General features: G+C 42.4%; 2 protein-coding genes and 1 pseudogene across 6 annotated transcripts in view; 1 reads left to right on the top strand and 2 right to left on the bottom strand.

The window, feature by feature from the left end:
* Ctps2 (CTP synthase 2) overlaps positions 1 to 18,160 on the top strand; it is a 122,332-nt gene that overhangs the window by 53,725 nt on the left and 50,447 nt on the right. The gene's annotated exons all lie outside the window — the stretch shown is intronic.
* Positions 9,248 to 11,016, bottom strand: LOC130867902 (protein S100-G). Of its 2 annotated transcripts, none has more exons than XM_057760129.1 (3): positions 10,969 to 11,016; positions 10,530 to 10,673; positions 9,248 to 9,439 (listed from the first exon to the last, which is right to left on the bottom strand). In XM_057760129.1, exons 2-3 carry the CDS (start codon positions 10,662 to 10,664, stop codon positions 9,335 to 9,337), a joined length of 240 nt encoding a protein of 79 aa, XP_057616112.1. In that variant the 5' UTR covers positions 10,665 to 10,673; positions 10,969 to 11,016; the 3' UTR covers positions 9,248 to 9,334. The 2 variants fall into 2 exon arrangements, with proteins under 2 accessions (XP_057616112.1, XP_057616111.1); XM_057760128.1 differs by having other exon boundaries at positions 10,981 to 11,016.
* LOC130868760 (U2 spliceosomal RNA) lies at positions 13,211 to 13,357 on the bottom strand (annotated as a pseudogene).

Below are 18,160 nucleotides of genomic sequence, written 5' to 3'. Positions count from 1 at the left end.
CAGTAATAGAACATATCTGTTCTATGTGTGGCCCTGCTCTTACCTTGTTTGCTGTGCAAGCCTCTACTTTGTGTCTGCCACTCCCTTGCAAAGGGTGCCTACCTCATGTTAAAGCAGGCTTATGCTACTTTATGATTTTTCTGGGGGAAGAGTACTGGGCATGGAGCCTAGATCACCATGCTTGTGAAGCAAGTGTTCTTCCACTGAGTTCATAGCTCTAGTTAAGTCTGTGACTCTTGATACCTTTCTTCTTCCTTTCTGACCTTGGATTGGCTACTTAGCATGGTACCCAAGGACTTCAATGATCTGAAGCCAAGGTGCCCTCTTTATTCCAAATACCTGACTTTTCCTGAAGGACAAGCCATGTGTGTTACTGGAACAGCCTTTTAAATTGGTCGTGAAGCGTTTGCCCGGGGGTTCGTTCTTTTCTCTCTCTCCTTGTATTATTTGTGCATGTGCCACTGTTTGCATATAGCGGCCAGAAGACAACTTCGTGGAGTTGATTCTCACCTTTATCTTGCCATGGGTTTTGGGGATTGAATCCAAGTTGTTAGGCTTGTGCAGCAAGTACCTTTGCCCACTGAACCATTTCACTGGTTTTCCTGTTTAAATGCTCACTGCTACCTGTATACTCTTCTCAAGGCATCAGGGCACTAGATACAAAACCCCAAACCAGTGGAAATGCTGCTTTTCCTGTTCATCCTTTCCTTGATTATCACAGACTTAGGACCTCAGGGGTCTGGAAGTTAGTATCTTTCATAGTTGTTTGCCCATAATAGATGTTTTGTACATTTAGATGAACAAATTCTTATTTTTGGTGATGCTGGGGATTGAACCCATAATTTTGTTCCTGACAGGCAAGCACTATATGGTGAACCATGCTCCATCCCCCCCTTCCCTTCTTTGAAACAGGGTTCCATGAATACCACCACCAGATTGATGTCAAACTTGCTACATATCTGAGAATGATGAACTCCTGGTCCTCCTTTCCCCACTTCCCAAATGCTAAGATTACAGGCATGAGTCACTGTGTCTGTTTTCTGCTTTGTATATTTGGAGTTGAAAAACCATGTTCGCTCTTCGAGGGGCTAATTGACACCTAGAACATAGGCTAAAGTAGGAGCTATATTGGCCTAGAAATAATAAAAATGACACGACAAGTAAACTTCCCACTGTAGACTACTGATGGCTGGCAATTGTGATGGTGTGTGTTAATTTTCAGCTTGGCAGGATCTGGAATCAGGTACAAGACAATTACCCCAGGCACACCTGCAAGGGATTATGTAGCTGCTGGGTATGTCTGTGAAGGATTATTTAGACTAGGTTAATTGAAGAAGGAAGAACCACTATAAATATGGGTGGTACCTACAATTGTGCAGGCTGTGGTCCCAGACTGAATAAAAAGGAGAAGGCAAGCTGAGCACTGGCGTTCATTGCTGTCTGCTTATTGACTGTGGATGAAATGGGAACTGCTGCCCCAAACTCTAGTTTCTAGGATTTCCTTGCAATGATGGACCATACCCTTGAAATGTGACCCTTTCTTAGGTTGATTTGTCGGGGTATTTTATCACAGCGTGAGGAAAAGTAACTAAGACAGAAATGAAGCTATTAAAATCTTAAATACTAGAACTTCTACTTCAAGAGCATTAAAGCCTAGTCCAGCTGGGTGTTGTGGCACATGCCTGTAATCCTAGCACTGGGAAGGCAAAGGTGGAGGGTTTATGCAAAGTTTGAGAGTAGCTGATCTACATAAAGAGTTTCGGGACTAAGACTATGTCAGAATCATGACTGATCCTACTTATGCCAGGAACGAAATCTGGTTCAACAAAATAGAGAAAGCTCATCTCACCCTAGAGGCTCGGTAGACTGTCTACAGTGTCCACATCTGGTGCTCACAGTCTCAGAAACAAACCAGAAAGAGCCGGTACTAACGAAGAAAGGAAAGAATAGCTTTTGCAAACCAGTAGTCAGTAATAAACTTGATGGTAAAATCATTCAGAGTTCCACTAAAGCCAGCGTCAGGCCTGTGGGTGTGGCTTAGTGGTACAACATACTTTCCTAGTATGTGAAATGCTCAGAGTTTAGCCCAAGCTTCTGTGCTGCTACAAAATCCTCTGCCATTGCTGTGATTAAACGCTGCGACCAAAGCCAACCAGGGGTTGGGTTGAGGCTTATTTTACCTCATCTATCATCCAGGAACATTAGATCAGGAACTCAAGGTAGGAACCCAGAGGCAGAAACTGAGGCTGAGGCAGCAGAAGAGAAACGTTGCTTACTGGCTTGCTTCCCAAGGCTGGCTCAGCGTACTTTCTTATACAATCCAGAACCACCTGCCCAGGCATAGCAACACTCACAATGGTTTGGTCCCGCCCACATCAGTCACTAATTAAGAAAATGCCCCACAGCCTTGCTTACAGGCTAATCTCGTGGGGGCATTTTTTCAATTGGATTCTTCTTTCCTAAATGACTCTAGTTGTGTCAAGTTGACATAGAACTAGCCTAAATGACTCTAGCTGTGTCAAGTTGACATACAACTAGCCAGTTTACAGCTCCATACCCAGATGTGCTGCTCTATTTCTTGGTGGAAGGATTAGAAATTACTTTTTTAGAATTTTATTGTTATTATTACTCTTATTGGTTTTTTTGTAACTTTTTTTTTTTTTTTTTTTCCGAGACAGGGTTTCTCCGTAGCTTTTTGTTCCTGTCTTGGAACTAGCTCTTGTAGACCAGGCTGGCCTCAAATTCACAGAGATCCATCAGCCTCTACCTCCCGAGTGCTAGGATTAAAGGCGTGTGCCACCACTTCCCGGCTTGCTTTGTAACTTTGACTGTCCGTCCTGAAACTCGCTGTGTAGTTCAAGTTGTCCTTGAACTCACAGAGGTCCACTTACTTCTGCCTCCTGAGTGCTTGTGTGTACACTACCACCTCTGGGCTCCTAATCACAGTTTTTTACCCCCTCCCCCTAATCACAATTTTCAAGACTTCTTCAATGACTTTTTGTCTAGGCTATTTTTTTTTTTAAAAAACTGTTGTTTGCTTTTTTTTTTTTTTATCAGTAGTCAGTTCCCTCACTCTACCATATGAATTCTTGGGATTGAACCCAGGTCATCAGGCTTGGCTGCAAGTGTTTCCACTAGTTGCTTAAGTTTTTGAATACATAGTACAGATTTCAGTGATCTGACTATTGGAGAACTTCCATAATCATAAAAATGACAAGTATACTCTGTTCTCTGATTGTTGGAAGGATGGAGGGCAGAGAGGCTTATCGTGAAAATCAATAACTCAGCAATTAAAAATGATTCTCTTTTAATCGAAGGGTATTGTTTTTAAACATTTACTTATTTTGTGTGTGTGCTCGTAGGCATGTCCCATGACATAGGTGAAGGTCAGAGGACAACTTGAAGAAGTTAGTTCCCTTTCTACCGTGTGGGTCCTGGGTGGTCAGACTTGGGGCATCAGACTTAACAGCCTTGATCTGCTGAGCAATCTCATCAGCTCCCTCATTTTTCTTTTTTTATAGTTCAAAAGTCCAAACAAAAGAAGGTAGCAAGTGAGAAGTGGACTTTTCATCCCTGCCCCCATCTGCCCAGTCCCTCCTAATGTGTAATGCCTTGGTTACTTGTCTCTGTGTTGAGACTAGTACATGACAAGAAGCAACATTAAGGGAAGAAGGGTATATGTTTATATGTTGCTCTACAGTTTGAGGGGGGTGCATTCCATCATGTCAGGAAGGCATGAACGTGCGAGCAGAAGGTGTGGAAATATGAGTAGAAGACATCTAGTCACATTGCTTTCTCAGGAAGCAGGGAGTGTAAATTTCTAGTGTGTAGTCAGGTTTCTTTTGTTTGTTTTGCTTGAGTCAAGGTTTTGCTGTTGCTAGTTAACCTCACCTCTAGAGCCTTCTAACTGCTGGGATTAAAGGTATGTACCACCAGCTGAGATCCTATATTTTAGCACATATCCAAGCAGAACTGAATATATTTTCCCCCTCTTCCACCAAGTCATAAAGCTCTACTCATTTTGTCCCTGGTGCCATGTGGCCACCCATGCTGTATGTTGTTAACAGATCTTTATACAAACTTGGGCTTCCAGGGTAAAGATGTTTGCCACTATACTCCAGAGATGAGCTTGACCCTGTCTAGCCTGTGTCCTCCTACCCTTTCTCTAGAGGCACAGACTAGGTAGGTGTGGGGTCCACTGGTCACCTCAGGACTACTAGGGATATGACTGCAGCTAACTTGATGAACATACCCAGTTTACACTTGTATGTGTACACGCATGTGTATTGACAGACACTACTTTGGAGGTCAGAAGACAACCTTGAGTGTTCCTCAGGTTTGTCCACTTATCTTTTGGTGACACAGGGTCTCTCATTAGTCTCTCATTAACTCACCAAGTAGGCTAGTCTGGCTGGCTAGAGAGTCCCAGTAATCTATCTCTCTGCCCCCCCAGCAGGAGTGTTGGAGGAGGGAGCTACTTGGTGCTGTCCGCCCGGCTGGCATAGACCTGAAATAATCACACAGAAACCATATTATTTAAATCACTGCTTGGCTCCTTAGCTCTAGCTTCTTATTGGCTAACTCTTACATATTAATTTAACCCATTTCTATTAATCTTTATATCACCACGAGGTTGTGGCCTACTAGCAAAGTTTCAGCACGTATATCTCTGGCAATGGCTCCATGGCATTTCTCTGACTCTGCCTTTCTTTCTCCCAGCATTCAGCCTAACTTTCCCTTCCTACATACATTCTGTCTTGCTATAGGTCCAAAGCAGTTTCTTTATTCATTAATGGTAATCACAGCACACAGAGGGAATTCCCACATCACCTCCCCTTTTCTGTTTAAATAAAAAGGAAAATTTTAACTTTAACATAGTAAAATTACATATAACAAAACAGGTATCAAATAAGAATTACAGTTACAATATTTATATCTACTTTATCCTTTATCATAACTAAGGAACACTATGACTATAACTATAAATTCTTCAACTCCATCAAAGACTCCAGAAGGATATAACATTACCTAAGTAAACAGGAAGTGCATTGTAAGCAATTTCCAAAATTCTAGAATTGACAGAGACGTCTCGCTGCCCAGACAGTCACCCAAAGTTCTTCTATACCATTGGGGCACCCATCTTCAGCCTACAGGCCCACAGTATCTATCAGACTTTTCCATGAAGCAGAAAATTTCAAAGACAGTTCTGCCTATATTGGCAGTTTATCAGTCACTTTCTTTTGTGTCCAGCAGAATGTCTGGCAGACTCTTTCATGAAGCAGGAACCCCGAAGGACCATCTCACCTTTAGGCAAGTTCAGCAGTAATTTCTTTGTGGGTCCTACATGTCCAGTTAAACAGTCCAGGCAAAAGCAGTTTCTTGCCCAAATGGCTAGCAAACTCTATAAGGAGCCTCTTCAGTTCTCATATTCCTCTCGAAGTAATTGGTGTTGCCAGGAGCAAATGTGTCTCATTGTCATGAAAAGTCCTAAGTTACTAAAACATTTTAAATGCCATATTCTGAAGGTCTCTGAAATATTTGAAGAATACCTAACTGAAATATATCTCTAAATATCTAGAAAATCTAACATGACTACAAGCTTGACTATTATAGATGAGTATCTATTAACTTATATTTCTTTTTTATTATTATTTATTTTTATTCTTTTTTAATTAAAATTTCCACCTGCTTCCCGTTTTCCATTTCCCTCCCCCTCCTCCCACATATTGCCCCCTCCCCCACTCCCCTCCCCCTATCCCCACTCCTCTTCTCCTCCCCCCACTCCATTCCCCCTCCCTCTCGATACTGAAGAGCAGTCCAAATTCCCTGCCCTGCAGGAAGACCAAGGTCCTCCCACTTCTATCTAGGTCCAGGAAGGTGAGCGTCCAAACAGGCTAAGCTCCCACAAAGCCAATTCATGTATTAGGATCGAAACCTAGTGCCATTGTCCTTGGCTTCTCATCAGCCTTCATTGTCCGCCATGTTCAGAGAGTCCAGTTTCAACCCATGCTTATTCAGTCCCAGTCCAGCTGGCCTTGGTGGGCTCCCAATAGATCAGTTCCACTGTCACAGTGGTGGGTGCACCCCTCGTGGTCATAACTTCCTTGCTCATGTTCTCCCTCCTTCTGCTCCTCATTTGGACCTTAAGAGCTCAGACCGTTGCTCCAAATTGAGTCTCTGTCTCTATCTTGATCCATCGCCAGATGAACGTTCAAAGGTGATATGTAAGATATTCATCAGTATAGGATAGGGTCATTTCAGGTTCCCTCTCCTCAGTTGCCCAAGGTACCAGCTGGGGACATCTCCCTGGACACCTGCGAACCCCTCTAGAGTCAAGTCTCTTGCCAACCCTAAAATGGCTCGCTTAGTTAGGATATATACCTCGCTGCTCCCGTATCCACCCTTCCTATACCCCAACCATCACAATCCCCCAAGCTCCTCCCATCCTCCCCTTCTCACGTTTCTCACCCCATTTACCCTTAGCCCCATGCCACCTCACCCCCAAGTTCCCAGTTTTTGCCCTGCAATCTTGTCTACTTCCCCTATCCAGGCGGATGACTATACGATTTTCTTTGGGTTCACTTTCTTATTTAGCTTCTCTAGGATCACAAATTATATGCTCAATGTCCTTTATTAACTTATATTTCTTAATTATATATTACATTTTAAAATAAGCTACACAAACATAATACCTTAATGAAGATCAGAAATACATATACATATGACAAAATTGATCTTAAATTTGTATCAATAAACCAAGATCCATACAAATGCAGATCTCTACAGCATATCTATATCATAACACCCTTTAAATATAAACAAAGATTTATAGACAATATTTGGGAATATGGGTGTAGTTTTGTCCATACTTCTTCCTGCTGATTGGGAGCTCTGTTAATCAGGTCTTTTATGGTGCATCCTGTGTGCTAGGTTCATCTCAGTCAGCAGCTGGGCGAAGTAATTTTTTTGAGGGGTGTTCAAGGTGACCTTTGATGGGGTCTTATTCCGTCAAACCATATCAGTCTGGAAGCAATCCACAGGTTCTCATCCTCTGTGGAAACAAGAGAAGAAACTCTTCCAAAACAACATATCCTTAGACTCAAATTTTGAAATCAAGATGCCTTTATGTTGGTTTAACTTAGCAGTCCATACAATGAAATATCTCTCTGTACTTAACTCCTCCACAGTCAAAAAATTAAAAGACAACACAATAATATATATAATCCAGACTCTGTGAATTTTCCATTTTTACACGGCTTATTTTTCTTTACTCCTTTAAAACTATGAGTATCTTTATTCTGTCTCTTTAAAGATTTTACCCATTTTAAAAGCATTATCTTTATTTTATGACTCTATAGTCTTTTTCTTCTCTCTTTAAAGCCTACGTATATTTCTGTTTTTGAAACAGGGTTTCTCTTTGTAAATCTCTCTGTCCAGAAACTCACTCTGTGGAACAGGCTGTTCATGAACTCACAAAGATCCACCTGCCTCTGGGATTAAGGGTATGTGCCACCACCACCCAGTAGTAATATATATTCTTTTTTGGGGGGGGGTTTCGAGACAGGGTTTCTCTGTGGCTTTGGAGCCTGTCCTGGAACTAGCTCTGTAGATCAGGCTGGTCTCGAACTCACAGAGATCTGCCTGCCTCTGCCTCCCGAGTGCTGGGATTAAAGGCGTGCATCACCATCGCCCGGCTAGTAATATATATTCTTAACCACTGACCCATCTCTTTAGGCTCTCTGAGATTTTTACCTTGTAGCTCTAGATGGCCCAGTTCTTGCTGTGTAGACAAGGCTGATCTCAGACCCACAGAGAGATCCACCTACCTGTGCATCCAGTGCTGGGACTAAAGGCATGTGCTATCATATTTGTCATTTACCCTGCCTTTTACCTTTGGTGGTGCTACAGATAGAACCTAGGATCTTATACATGGTAGGCTAACAGTCTCTAATAGTCTGTATTACATTCATATCCACAGGCACCAGAGAGGGTGTTGGCTACCCTGCAACTGGAGTTACAGATTGTTGTGAGCCACCATGTGGATGCTGGAAACCAACATATATATATGTGTGTGTGTGTGTGTGTGTGTGTGTGTGTGTGTGTGTTTATCAAATCTAATTTGAGCCACCCACATGTGCCCAGCCTCATTTTAATGTCTTTTTGTAAGGGGCTATGGAGATGGCTCAGAGGTTAAAAGTACTTGCTGCTCTTGGAGAGGAGCCAGGTCCAGTTCCGCCTTCCTTCATAGCAGTTCATTTCTGTCTATAGCTCCAGTTTCAGGGGATCTGAAACTCTCTTCTGCCCTCCTCAGGCATCGTATGAAGGTGGTGCACATATATACGTGCGGGCAAATACACAAAATAAAATTTAAAAATCTTAAAAAAAATCCGTAACAAAACTTTTTGTGAGACAGGGTGTCATGTAGCCCAGGCTAGCCTTAAGTTCTATGTAACTGGGTATGACCTTGAACTCAATCCTTTTGCCTCTACCTCCCAAATGCATGAGCCATCATACTTGGCAATATATATTTAAAATTTCTTACTTTTAAAAGTTAAAAAAAATGCTGAGTGTGATGTTTCACGCCTTTAATCCCAGCACTTGGGAGGCAGAGGCAGGCAGATCTCTGTGAGTTCAAGGCCAGTCTGGTCTACAAAGTGAGTTCCAGGACAGGCTCCCAAGCTACAGAGAAACCCTGTCTCAAAAAACCAAAACCAAAACCAAAAAAAAAAAAAATTCCTTGATGGTTTGGTTCCATACATGTATATGGTGATTCTAGCCCTTTCACCCCCATTATTCTGTCTCTCCCACGTCCTTCTCCCACAGAAACTCATCTTTCCAGTGTCCCCTTCTAATTTCAAGTCTTATTTTGGTGTGTATGTTTAAATAGGGTCTGATGACTTTTCTTTTTAATCTCAAAGGTAGGTGAGTCAGGCAACAAGATGGCTCAGGAAGGAAAAGGCACTTAACACCCAGTCTGACAACCAGAGTTTGGTCCCCCAGTCACACATGGTAAGAGAGAACCTTCTCTCCATGTTATCTTCTGACCTCCACCCATGTACTGTGACCTGTGGTGCACGAACATGCTCATACGTACATGTGAGCAATAAACACACACTAAATAAATAAATGTAAAACAAATAAAAAATTCAGAAAAATAAAGTAGGTGCATCAGGCTAAGTTTACTCTAAAATCTAAGTAATCTAGAGTCAGTACTTGACAAGAGAGCCATGTCTCAGAAATTGCTTTATTAACAGTATATTGGTCTCACAGCTAGATCTTTATGCTTGTGAAAGATTCGATCACTAGGTGGTGACGGTGCTCTTTAATGGCTTCTTCATGCTGATATCTTTTTGATCAGTGCTTGAAATTCTTCGAAACTGACTTCTCCATCGCCATTCTTATCCAGCTCTTTAAACAGATTGTCTAGAGTACTCGCACCCTGTACGAGATAAAGAGAATGGGATAGGGGAAGGAAGAAAATTTAGATAGGATACTGAAACACATCTCTGAAATTAGGAGGAACTGTATTTTCCTTCCAAGAAGGCAGCCTAGGTTTCAGTCATATGCCACTGGTAATGTGATAATAGGTGTGGTGAAGCCTGCTTCAGCTGTAATGGTGGTTTTATGTCACATAACTGGGTTCCATCTTTCCTTTTTATTTTATTTATCTATGAGACAGGGTCTCATTATGACTTGAAACCCACCATGCAGATGAGACTAGCCTCGAACTCAACAGAGATCCACCTGCCTCTGCCTCCAGAGTTCTGAGATTAAATGAGTGACTGTACCATAATATTTGTCCCTCCCCCATTTAAAAAATACTGTGTGTGTGTGTGTGTGTATGTGTGTGCATCTGTCTGTGGGCATGTACATGTAAGTGCAGCTGCCCTTAGAGGCCATTAAATGGCATCAGATCCTTTGAAGCTACAGGTGGTTGTGAGTTACTGGTGGACATGAGTGCTGGGATCTGAATCTAGGTCTTTTGGAAAGAGCATCATGTGTTCTTAGCCACTGAGCAATCTCTCCAGCCCCCTGGATCAAGCCTGTAATCCCAAACCTGGGTTCTCTGCAGCAATAGTAAATGCTCCAAACTGCTGAACCATCTTTCTAGTCCCTCATCTGGCTATTTTTATGTAAACAGTTCAGTAGTGTTAAGTATATATTCTTTACTATGCAACAAATCTCCACATGCATGTCTGAGGTCTTGGGTTCAAGTCCCAGCAACACATACACAAAGTTATTGTGAAGTATAAGAAAATTAGGAAACACCAGGTTATAATGTTATTCTTTTTCAGCTCTGTGTGTGTGTGTGTGTGTGTGTGTGTGTGTATTCTAAAAACAAAAATCATGTGGATTTGGGCTGTAGCTTAGAGCACCTGTTTAGTCTTTGCTAGGCCCTGGGTTGTATGTGGCCATATCCCCATAGGGCTGTGGGCAGTATTTCTGAGGCAGCCCTCAGCCCTAGGCTCTCAGCTGTGCTCTCCCACCCCCAGAGGCAGAGGCCTCTGGCAGCTCAGGTATGCACTCACCTTCAGGAGAGTGGGGAATTCTGACTGAATCAGTAGCTTCAACTCCTCCTTTGATAGCTGGTTTGGATCGCCTTCTTTGGCTGCATATTTTTCAAAAATGCTCTTCATTTCTTCGGGAGACTTCTTGGCACTCATTCTGCTGTCCTGTAAATTGGGAAGAAAGTAGATTTACCAAAATGCTAAAGTGGAGCTTTCATGCCAAGTGCTGCCAACAGGTTTTTACTCCCCTCCCTCTTTATTGGGAAAGACGGGGGAGAAAAGGGAAAAGGGAGAGAGAAGAGACGTAGATGAGAACATTATTGGCTCCTAAAGTATTTTAAAAATAATCAAGTTAGGAGCTAGGGAACATAGCTGTTAGTAGAGCGCTTGCTTAGGCTGCTGGAAGCCCTGGGTTCTATCCCCAGCACTGCAAAAGCCAGTGGGCATGTTAAGAACTCACCGAGCTGCTTACCAGTCAGAGCAGGCACTGGAAGAGTGGAAGAGCAGCAGGCGATAAGCTGATGAAGTGTCGAGGAGGAGCGCCTTTATATAGTCTTTACAGACACATCACCTGATTGTGAAATTCCCCTTTGTTTACTATTTAAGGGTAATGATTAATGGGTTCTGAAACCAAGCGTAAGACTCTCAATTAAGGGCAAGCTCCAGTAAAGAGCTGCTCCTTCAACAGTTGCTTAATGGGTCAGAGTCCTAAGAGTAAAACCTGGATTTTCTTTTCCTTAGAATACTTTTCCCTCCAATATAGAATCTTGATCTTGCTCACAGCTCTCATTTCTGAAAGCAATGACATTGCAGATTTAGGCTTGAGAAAATTTTTCTTCCCATGTAGAAAAAAATTCTGTCACAGAGGGACAGTATTACACGGCTTTTAAAAATACAGAATTGGGCCGGGCAGTGGTGGCCCCTGCCTTTAATCCCAGCACCCAGGAGGCAGAAGCAGGGGGATCTCTGTGAGTTTGAAGCCATCCTGGTCTACAGAGTGAGTTCCAGGACAGCCAGGGCTACATAGAAAAAACCCTATCTCAAACCCCACCCTCTAAAAAGGGAAGGTAGATCAAAATTTCTGATTTTATTTGGCAAAGCAATATTTTTGAGTAACTTGCCGTTTTCTTTCTTTTTGACTATTGTTCCTATCCGTGCTTTAAAAAATTTCTGTATACTTACATTCCTCCTTCTCTCCCTTGCTCTTTCTCCCTTCCTCCCTCACTTCTGGCTACCTTGGAGTTTGCTTTACAGATCAAGCGAGCCTTGAACTTATAGAGATTTGCCTCCTGCCTCCTGCCTCCCATGTTGGAATTAACAGTGTATGCCACTATGCCTGGAGATATTTCTCTTGTTTGTAACAAGATATATTTTGCCAAATCATTCTAAAACTTGTGAAAATACTCAGCTCACACTTAAACAATTGGAACTGTTTCAGAAGTTTTGGAATAGCCAGATATTTGAAATTAGAGACAAAAATGATTTTTTTTTTCTGGAAAGAGGCCCATAAAATAACTAGAACATTTCTTGGGGATATTACTCTAATGCTGATTATAAGTCACAGGTAGGGGGTTTCAGATTGATTTCAAAAGCCCTTCAACAGCTTTGAAACACTGGGATATTTGAAAATTTCCCTGATCTGCAGTATAGCACCTACAATTTGATGTTTGAAATACCGGACTGTACTTTGCTCAGATGTTTTTCACCTCGAAATCTCTAGGACCTTATTTACATTGGACAAAAAATGTGAAATGCTATGATGTTGCTTACACGATTCTGGTCATTTCTGAGCACTTATCATTCTATAGGTTTTGGGTGTTTTATTGCAGTTTATATGACTCCAGTACAGACTTATGTATTAACCCACTTATTGGAGTTACCGGCATTGTAGGTTAGCCTGTCAATAGGTAGTCAGGTAGGTCTGTCTGTCTATTGTGTGTATGTATGTATATATATATGTGTGTGTGTGTACATATGTATACGTGTGTATAGTTGTATAGGGTGTCAGGTGCTCTATCAGTCTTCTGCCTTATTCCCTTGAGATAGGTTCTGTCATGGAACCTGAGCTAGGTTGGTAGTCAGCAAGGCCAGTGAACCCCTTCTCTGCTCCCCCACCTCATAGTGCTGGTGTTACAGGCACACACAGTCAGCCAGCGCTGACCTATTCCATGGGTGTTGGGATCCCTACTCAGAGCCTCATGCTTATGCACAGGTGCTTTTAGGCACTGAGCTATGTCTCCAAATCCTTATTTATTTGTTTATTTTTGGTGCCAGGGTCTCTCATGAGGCCCAGTCTGACCAAGGATAACCTTGAATTCCTGATCCTTCTGCCTTTACCCCAGCAGTGCTGGGATTGCTGGTGTAGGCTACCGTGTCCAGCTGGCATTGCTTTTACTTGATGATTTTACACAATAATATTCTGATTTTGGCAATGTTTTTTCAAAGGTTGTAGGAAATTTCCAGTGTTTTTGTTTGCTTGTTTTACATGTAAGTTCTAGTCTACTGGGAGGATGTGAGCATTTGTGACTAATCATAGTAAGAACTATAGTTTTTCCTCCAATGTCTTTTGTTGTTGCTGTTGGCTTTTGAGATGGGATCTCTTTATTTATCCCAGCTCACAGTGTAGTCCAGGCTATCCTTGAACTTCTTCCTGGTCCTTCTATCTCAGTCCTCCTGACTGATTGCCCCACTCCAACATCTTTAAGGGTTTTTATTTCATTTTGTTTTATATCTAAAGTAAAGTGGCAAGAATAATACAGAACTCTACCTTTTGATTAGACTCTACCTTTAAACATTTCCACATGTGCTTTTTACTACACTTGATCTTAGCCAAAAGGCCGAGAAGCGATCCACATGTGCTTTTTCTGGCCAATAGTTTCTTCCTCATCAATTGTCTAAGAATAAGTTGTGGAATCTCACTGGTTTCCTAAGGACAAGAATTTTTTTCTGTAGAGCCTCAGTGGTGTTATCATGGCATATTTCAATCTCAGTTGTTTTCTTTTTGTTTTTCGAGACAGGGTTTCTCTGTAGCTTTGGAGCCTGTTGGAACTAGCTCTTGTAGACCAGGCTGGTCTCGAACTCACAGTGATCCGCCTGCCTCTGCCTCCCGAGTGCTGGGATTAAATCGTGCGCCACCACCGCCCGGCTTCAATTGTTTTCTTAAATGATCATTTTGAAGCTAAAACTGATGGGAGTTGGTGTGATATTTCTTGTGCCTACATTGAAAAAAATGATTTTAATCACTACATATAATCTAAATATCAGTAGATTATATGACAGATGTTTTATATAGCATACTTACTTCATATTATATGGAATATATGATTTGTAAAAGTATAACAAATACATAATGCACAAAATCCACATCTAGTTTATGTGGTGCGGGAATGGAACCCAGGGCTTCATGCATGTCGAGCAAGCACTCTACCAACTAAACTACATACCCAGCCCAAAGGACTTTTCTTCTTTAGGCAGTCTATGCTCTTGATTTTGAGCAGAATGACATGGTCACAGAAGCTGCAGGCGCTCAGAGTCTTCCTGAAGGGGTAAAAAAATTCTGTCCAAAGATCAAGCAATTGAACAGAGAGGTGCTACTTAACCTTTGCCTCTCCGTTTTTCCATTACCAACCTTGTACCTGTCATTCTTTCCATTTCTCTCATTTCTAAGCACACTCTTTTGAACACACCCTGCATTTATGGCATGTTTCCATACGTTGTTAGTTAATGTTTTATGAGAATATTGGTGGATTTTGTGTTTCTAACTTCTGGGTTACCAGTGTACTAAGATAAAAATAAAAAGAAGACAAGAGAGATATCACTAGAGGATATGAGCATGCAAAAGTATGAGAAGAAGCACAAAGTATTTTTCACCTTCTGTTAGCATTTGCTATTTGCTACAAGTCTGAGTTCTGACAGGCAGCATTTGGTCACTTTAAGCAGAGATTTTCCCTTGAAATGAGATGTGTAGCCTAAATGACTTTTGGCCTATATGGTGCACACCTGTAATCCTAGCACTTGGGAGGTGGAGGAAGGAGAATCAGAAGTTTAAGGTCCTCCTCTGCTACATATAGGGAGTTTGAAGCCAGCCTGGGCTACAGGAGACCTTGTCTAAAAAATAACTTCATTTTGTATTACGAATTGTATTAGTGTTACTAGTGACCAAGTCCCCACAAAACAAGGTGAATGTGAAATGCAATTGTATGCTATCTTTGACCTTGAAATTTAAAAAATCTGAACCCATCCTTTCTAAGGAACTAAATTTTCATTATTTAGAAGAATAACTTAATTTTAGTTGTCACTAAAAGTGACAGCATACCTGTTTCGCTTACTTGACTTTTATGTGGTACCTACCTTCCCTGGACCATCAGAGTTCATTTTCTTTTTTACTTCCAGCCTTTGCCTGGGGTGTGCAAGTTCTGCCTGTGCTAGTCTTTAGTTCTGAGTCCCCAGAGGCCTCCTCATAGGAGCCAGTGCTTACTGAGTGCTTTTGTTTTTGTGCTATGGACACTCAACTTCTGCAGCCTCCTGAAATCATTGTAGCAACACTATGAAATAGGTGCTGTTCCTTTGGTCTATATAGATGTACAGAAGGCACAGCATGGGATTCCTGACGCTGCTTTAATAAGTTCTTACCAACGCAGTACCTGGAACACTCCCTTTTTAACTTGTAAGTCAGATGTTTAAAGTGGTTGATAGGATGTGTTCGTTCTGAAGTTACAGGAGAGACTGCTTAGTTTTTCGCCTTCTAGAGGCTGCTTGTTCATAGATATGCCCTCCTTCCTGAAAGCCAGAAGCTTAACATTGTCAAGTCTGTCTGCAATGTCCACTTTGCTATTGTTTCTCATCTGATTCTGTCCTTCCTTCCTCTCTCAAGGTCCTGCATGATTATGTGGATTTAACCTCACAATCCAGAATAAACATCTCTATTGGGTGAATTCCTTAGAAATGAGGAGTTCAGCCTGCTTCTCTTCTCTCCAGCCTATGTGATACCTTCTGTCTTGTCATGACACAACAAGAAAGGCCCCTTCCACCTCCAATAACTTTAACAGAATCACATTTGTAAATTCTTATGTCATGAAAGGTCCACAGGTTCTTGGGTTCTAAGAACTAGAATGTGAACATCTTTGGAGGGGCATGGAACATGAATTACCAATGTGTAGATGATTTATTTGGTAAGGAGAGCATATTCATTGTGCTCTCAAATCATGGGCTCTTGCGGTGAAGTATGGAGAAGGCCTCTTTAGAAATGTAATGAAAAAGTGGTCTCTGTGTGGGAATATGGTGGGGGAATGGGGAGTGGAGGAGCCATTGGCACTGGACTGGCCTATCTGAGGTAGAAAGTACTGGTTTGAATCTATCAGGAGAGTACAGCATACTAGAGTCATGCATAAGGTGAAACCTGAGGGGCACTCAGGAGGGGTCTACTTTGATTTGTAGTGACACAGACTGCTGGAGCAAGTAACAAGGCATGTTAGGTAACATAGTAATGACGTAAAGCTGTTTATTATTATGCCCATCTTCAACATGACTCATAAAAAATTCAAGTCAGAGTAAGTAAGTCTTAAAAAAGAGAGAACCCCCAAAACCTTGGGACTGTAGGAGAGGAACAAACTGGGGAGTCTTTTCTTTTAATTATGAAAGTTGGGCCTTTACCTTAGGCTTGATTTAGCTAGCCCTTATGATTTAAGTTAACCCATATTTTTCTTCTTTTATTGCTTTATAAATAATCCCATTGAAAATTTCCACTTCCTTCCCTCCTCCCATTTCCCTCCCACTGCCCCATTCTCCCTCCCCCTCCAGTCCTGAGAGAGGGCAGGGTACCCTGCCCTGTGGGAAGTCCAAGGCCCTCCCCCCTCCATCCAGGCCTAGGAAGGGATGCATCCAAATAGACTAGGATCCCAAGCAGCCAGTACATGCAGTAGAGACAAATTCCAGCGCCATTATCATTCTCAGTCTGCCCCAATTGTCAGCCACATTCAGAGGGTCCAGTTTGATTCCGTGCTTGTTCAGTCCCAATCCAGCTGGATTTGGTGAGCTCCCATTAGCTCAGGCACACTGTCTCAGTGGATGAACCAACAACCCCTCGTGGTTCTGACTTCCTTGCTCATATTCTCCCTCCTTCTGCTGTTAAACTGGACCTTGGGAGCTCAGTCCAGTCCTCTAATGTGGATCTCTGTCTCTATCTCCATCTGTCCCCAGACGAAGGTTCTATGGTGATATTCAAGATATTCATCAGTGTGACTACAGGACAAGGCCAGTTCAGGCGCCCTCTCCTCCACTGCCCAGGGTCCTAGCTGGGGACATCCCCGTGGACACCTGGGAACCCCTCTAGAGTGAAGCCTCTTGCCAACCCCAAAATGGCTCCCTTAATTAAAATATCTTCTTCCATGCTCCCATATCTGTCCTTCCTCCATCTCAACCATCCCACTCCCTCAAGCTCTCACGGGGGAGCCTTTGTAAAGAGTACTTGAGAAACACACTAGAAAGCTTGGGCAAATCACTAGAAATGGGGCTAGGGATATAGCTCAGAGGTAGAGGGTTTACCTACTGTGTATGGAGATTTAGGTTTAATTACTAGTCCTGTCTAAAGAAAAGCAGCAATAGAAAGAAGGGGTGACAACATGCCTCAGCAGATAAAGGTGCTTGCTGCTAAGGGGGATGACTTGAGTCCTGTCCCTGGTAGTTACATGGTGGAAGTTGTTCTCTGACTCCCCACACACTCTGTGGCACACAAGCACAAGCACCACCCCCCCACACACACACATAAAAGCACACTATAAAGAAATGTATTTTTTAATGAAGTAGAGGGGGAGGAAGAGGGTGGAAAGGGTCTTCTGGGAGTAGGTGCTCCTGTTTTGTCCAAGTGGAATATTCAGACAAGGAACCAATTCCCAGGATGCAGTGAGGGAGGCCCCATCCACACTGCCATTAAGGAATTTCATTGTTGATAAGAGACTCAAACTTCCACGCACTTGGTTTAAGGTACCCTGGGACACTGAAGGATTTGAACTCATTACACTTTTACCTAGGTTGCAGACTATCTCAGTCAAGGTTAATTAGTGCCATAGTTATCCCGTGTGGTGCTTTATATCTCCCAGAGCTTTAGAGCTTATTGATTTTTCTTTTATTTTTTTGTATGCTGTATGGCTGTGTTCCACGAAAGGACAGAAGGGTGTGGGGGTCAGATCACAGCCAAGAGTAGGGTCAAGGAAATAGTTTTTCAAAGGAAGAAGCTTTTCCCTTTCAGATGCAAAAACTGTGGTATTTTGGAAATGTTGGGGATAAATATAAAGGCACTTGGGGTTCACTAATCATGCAACATTGATGAAATTAGCATGCTTCAAACCATGTTGCTCTCCTCTCTTAGACTTTTTGGGTCTTTTTGTTGCCCAATTAGGTTGTATAACCTGAGAGGCCATCACTCGCCACCCCTCATCCCTTATTTTATCCTTTTTGAGACAGGGTCTCATGTAGCTCAGGCAGGTCTTGAACTTGCTATATAGCACAGACATGCCCTGTTTTATGTGGTGCTGGGCCTCAAACACTAATCCTGCATGCTAGGCAAATAGTCTACCAACTGAGCCACATCCCAGGCCCCCAGTACTATACATCTTTAGAGCTTGTCATGTCTGAGGACTGAGTTGCTGTGTTCT

The sequence above is a fragment of the Chionomys nivalis genome, chromosome X (assembly GCF_950005125.1).
Source record: "Chionomys nivalis chromosome X, mChiNiv1.1, whole genome shotgun sequence".
NCBI classification, from domain to species: domain Eukaryota; kingdom Metazoa; phylum Chordata; class Mammalia; order Rodentia; family Cricetidae; genus Chionomys; species Chionomys nivalis.
The sequence above is the reverse complement of the archived record's forward strand: the minus strand, read 5'-3'. Positions and strand labels throughout refer to the sequence as shown.

What these genes read in the sequence shown, in the direction of transcription:
- LOC130867902 (XM_057760129.1), bottom strand. Translation starts at nt 10,664, where the DNA reads ATGAGTGCCAAGAAGTCTCCCGAAGAAATGAAGAGCATTTTTGAAAAA. An exon ending in AATTCCCCACTCTCCTGAAG is followed by an intron (nt 9,440 to 10,529) that starts GTGAGTGCATAC and finishes TATCTCGTACAG; the next exon opens with GGTGCGAGTACTCTAGACAA.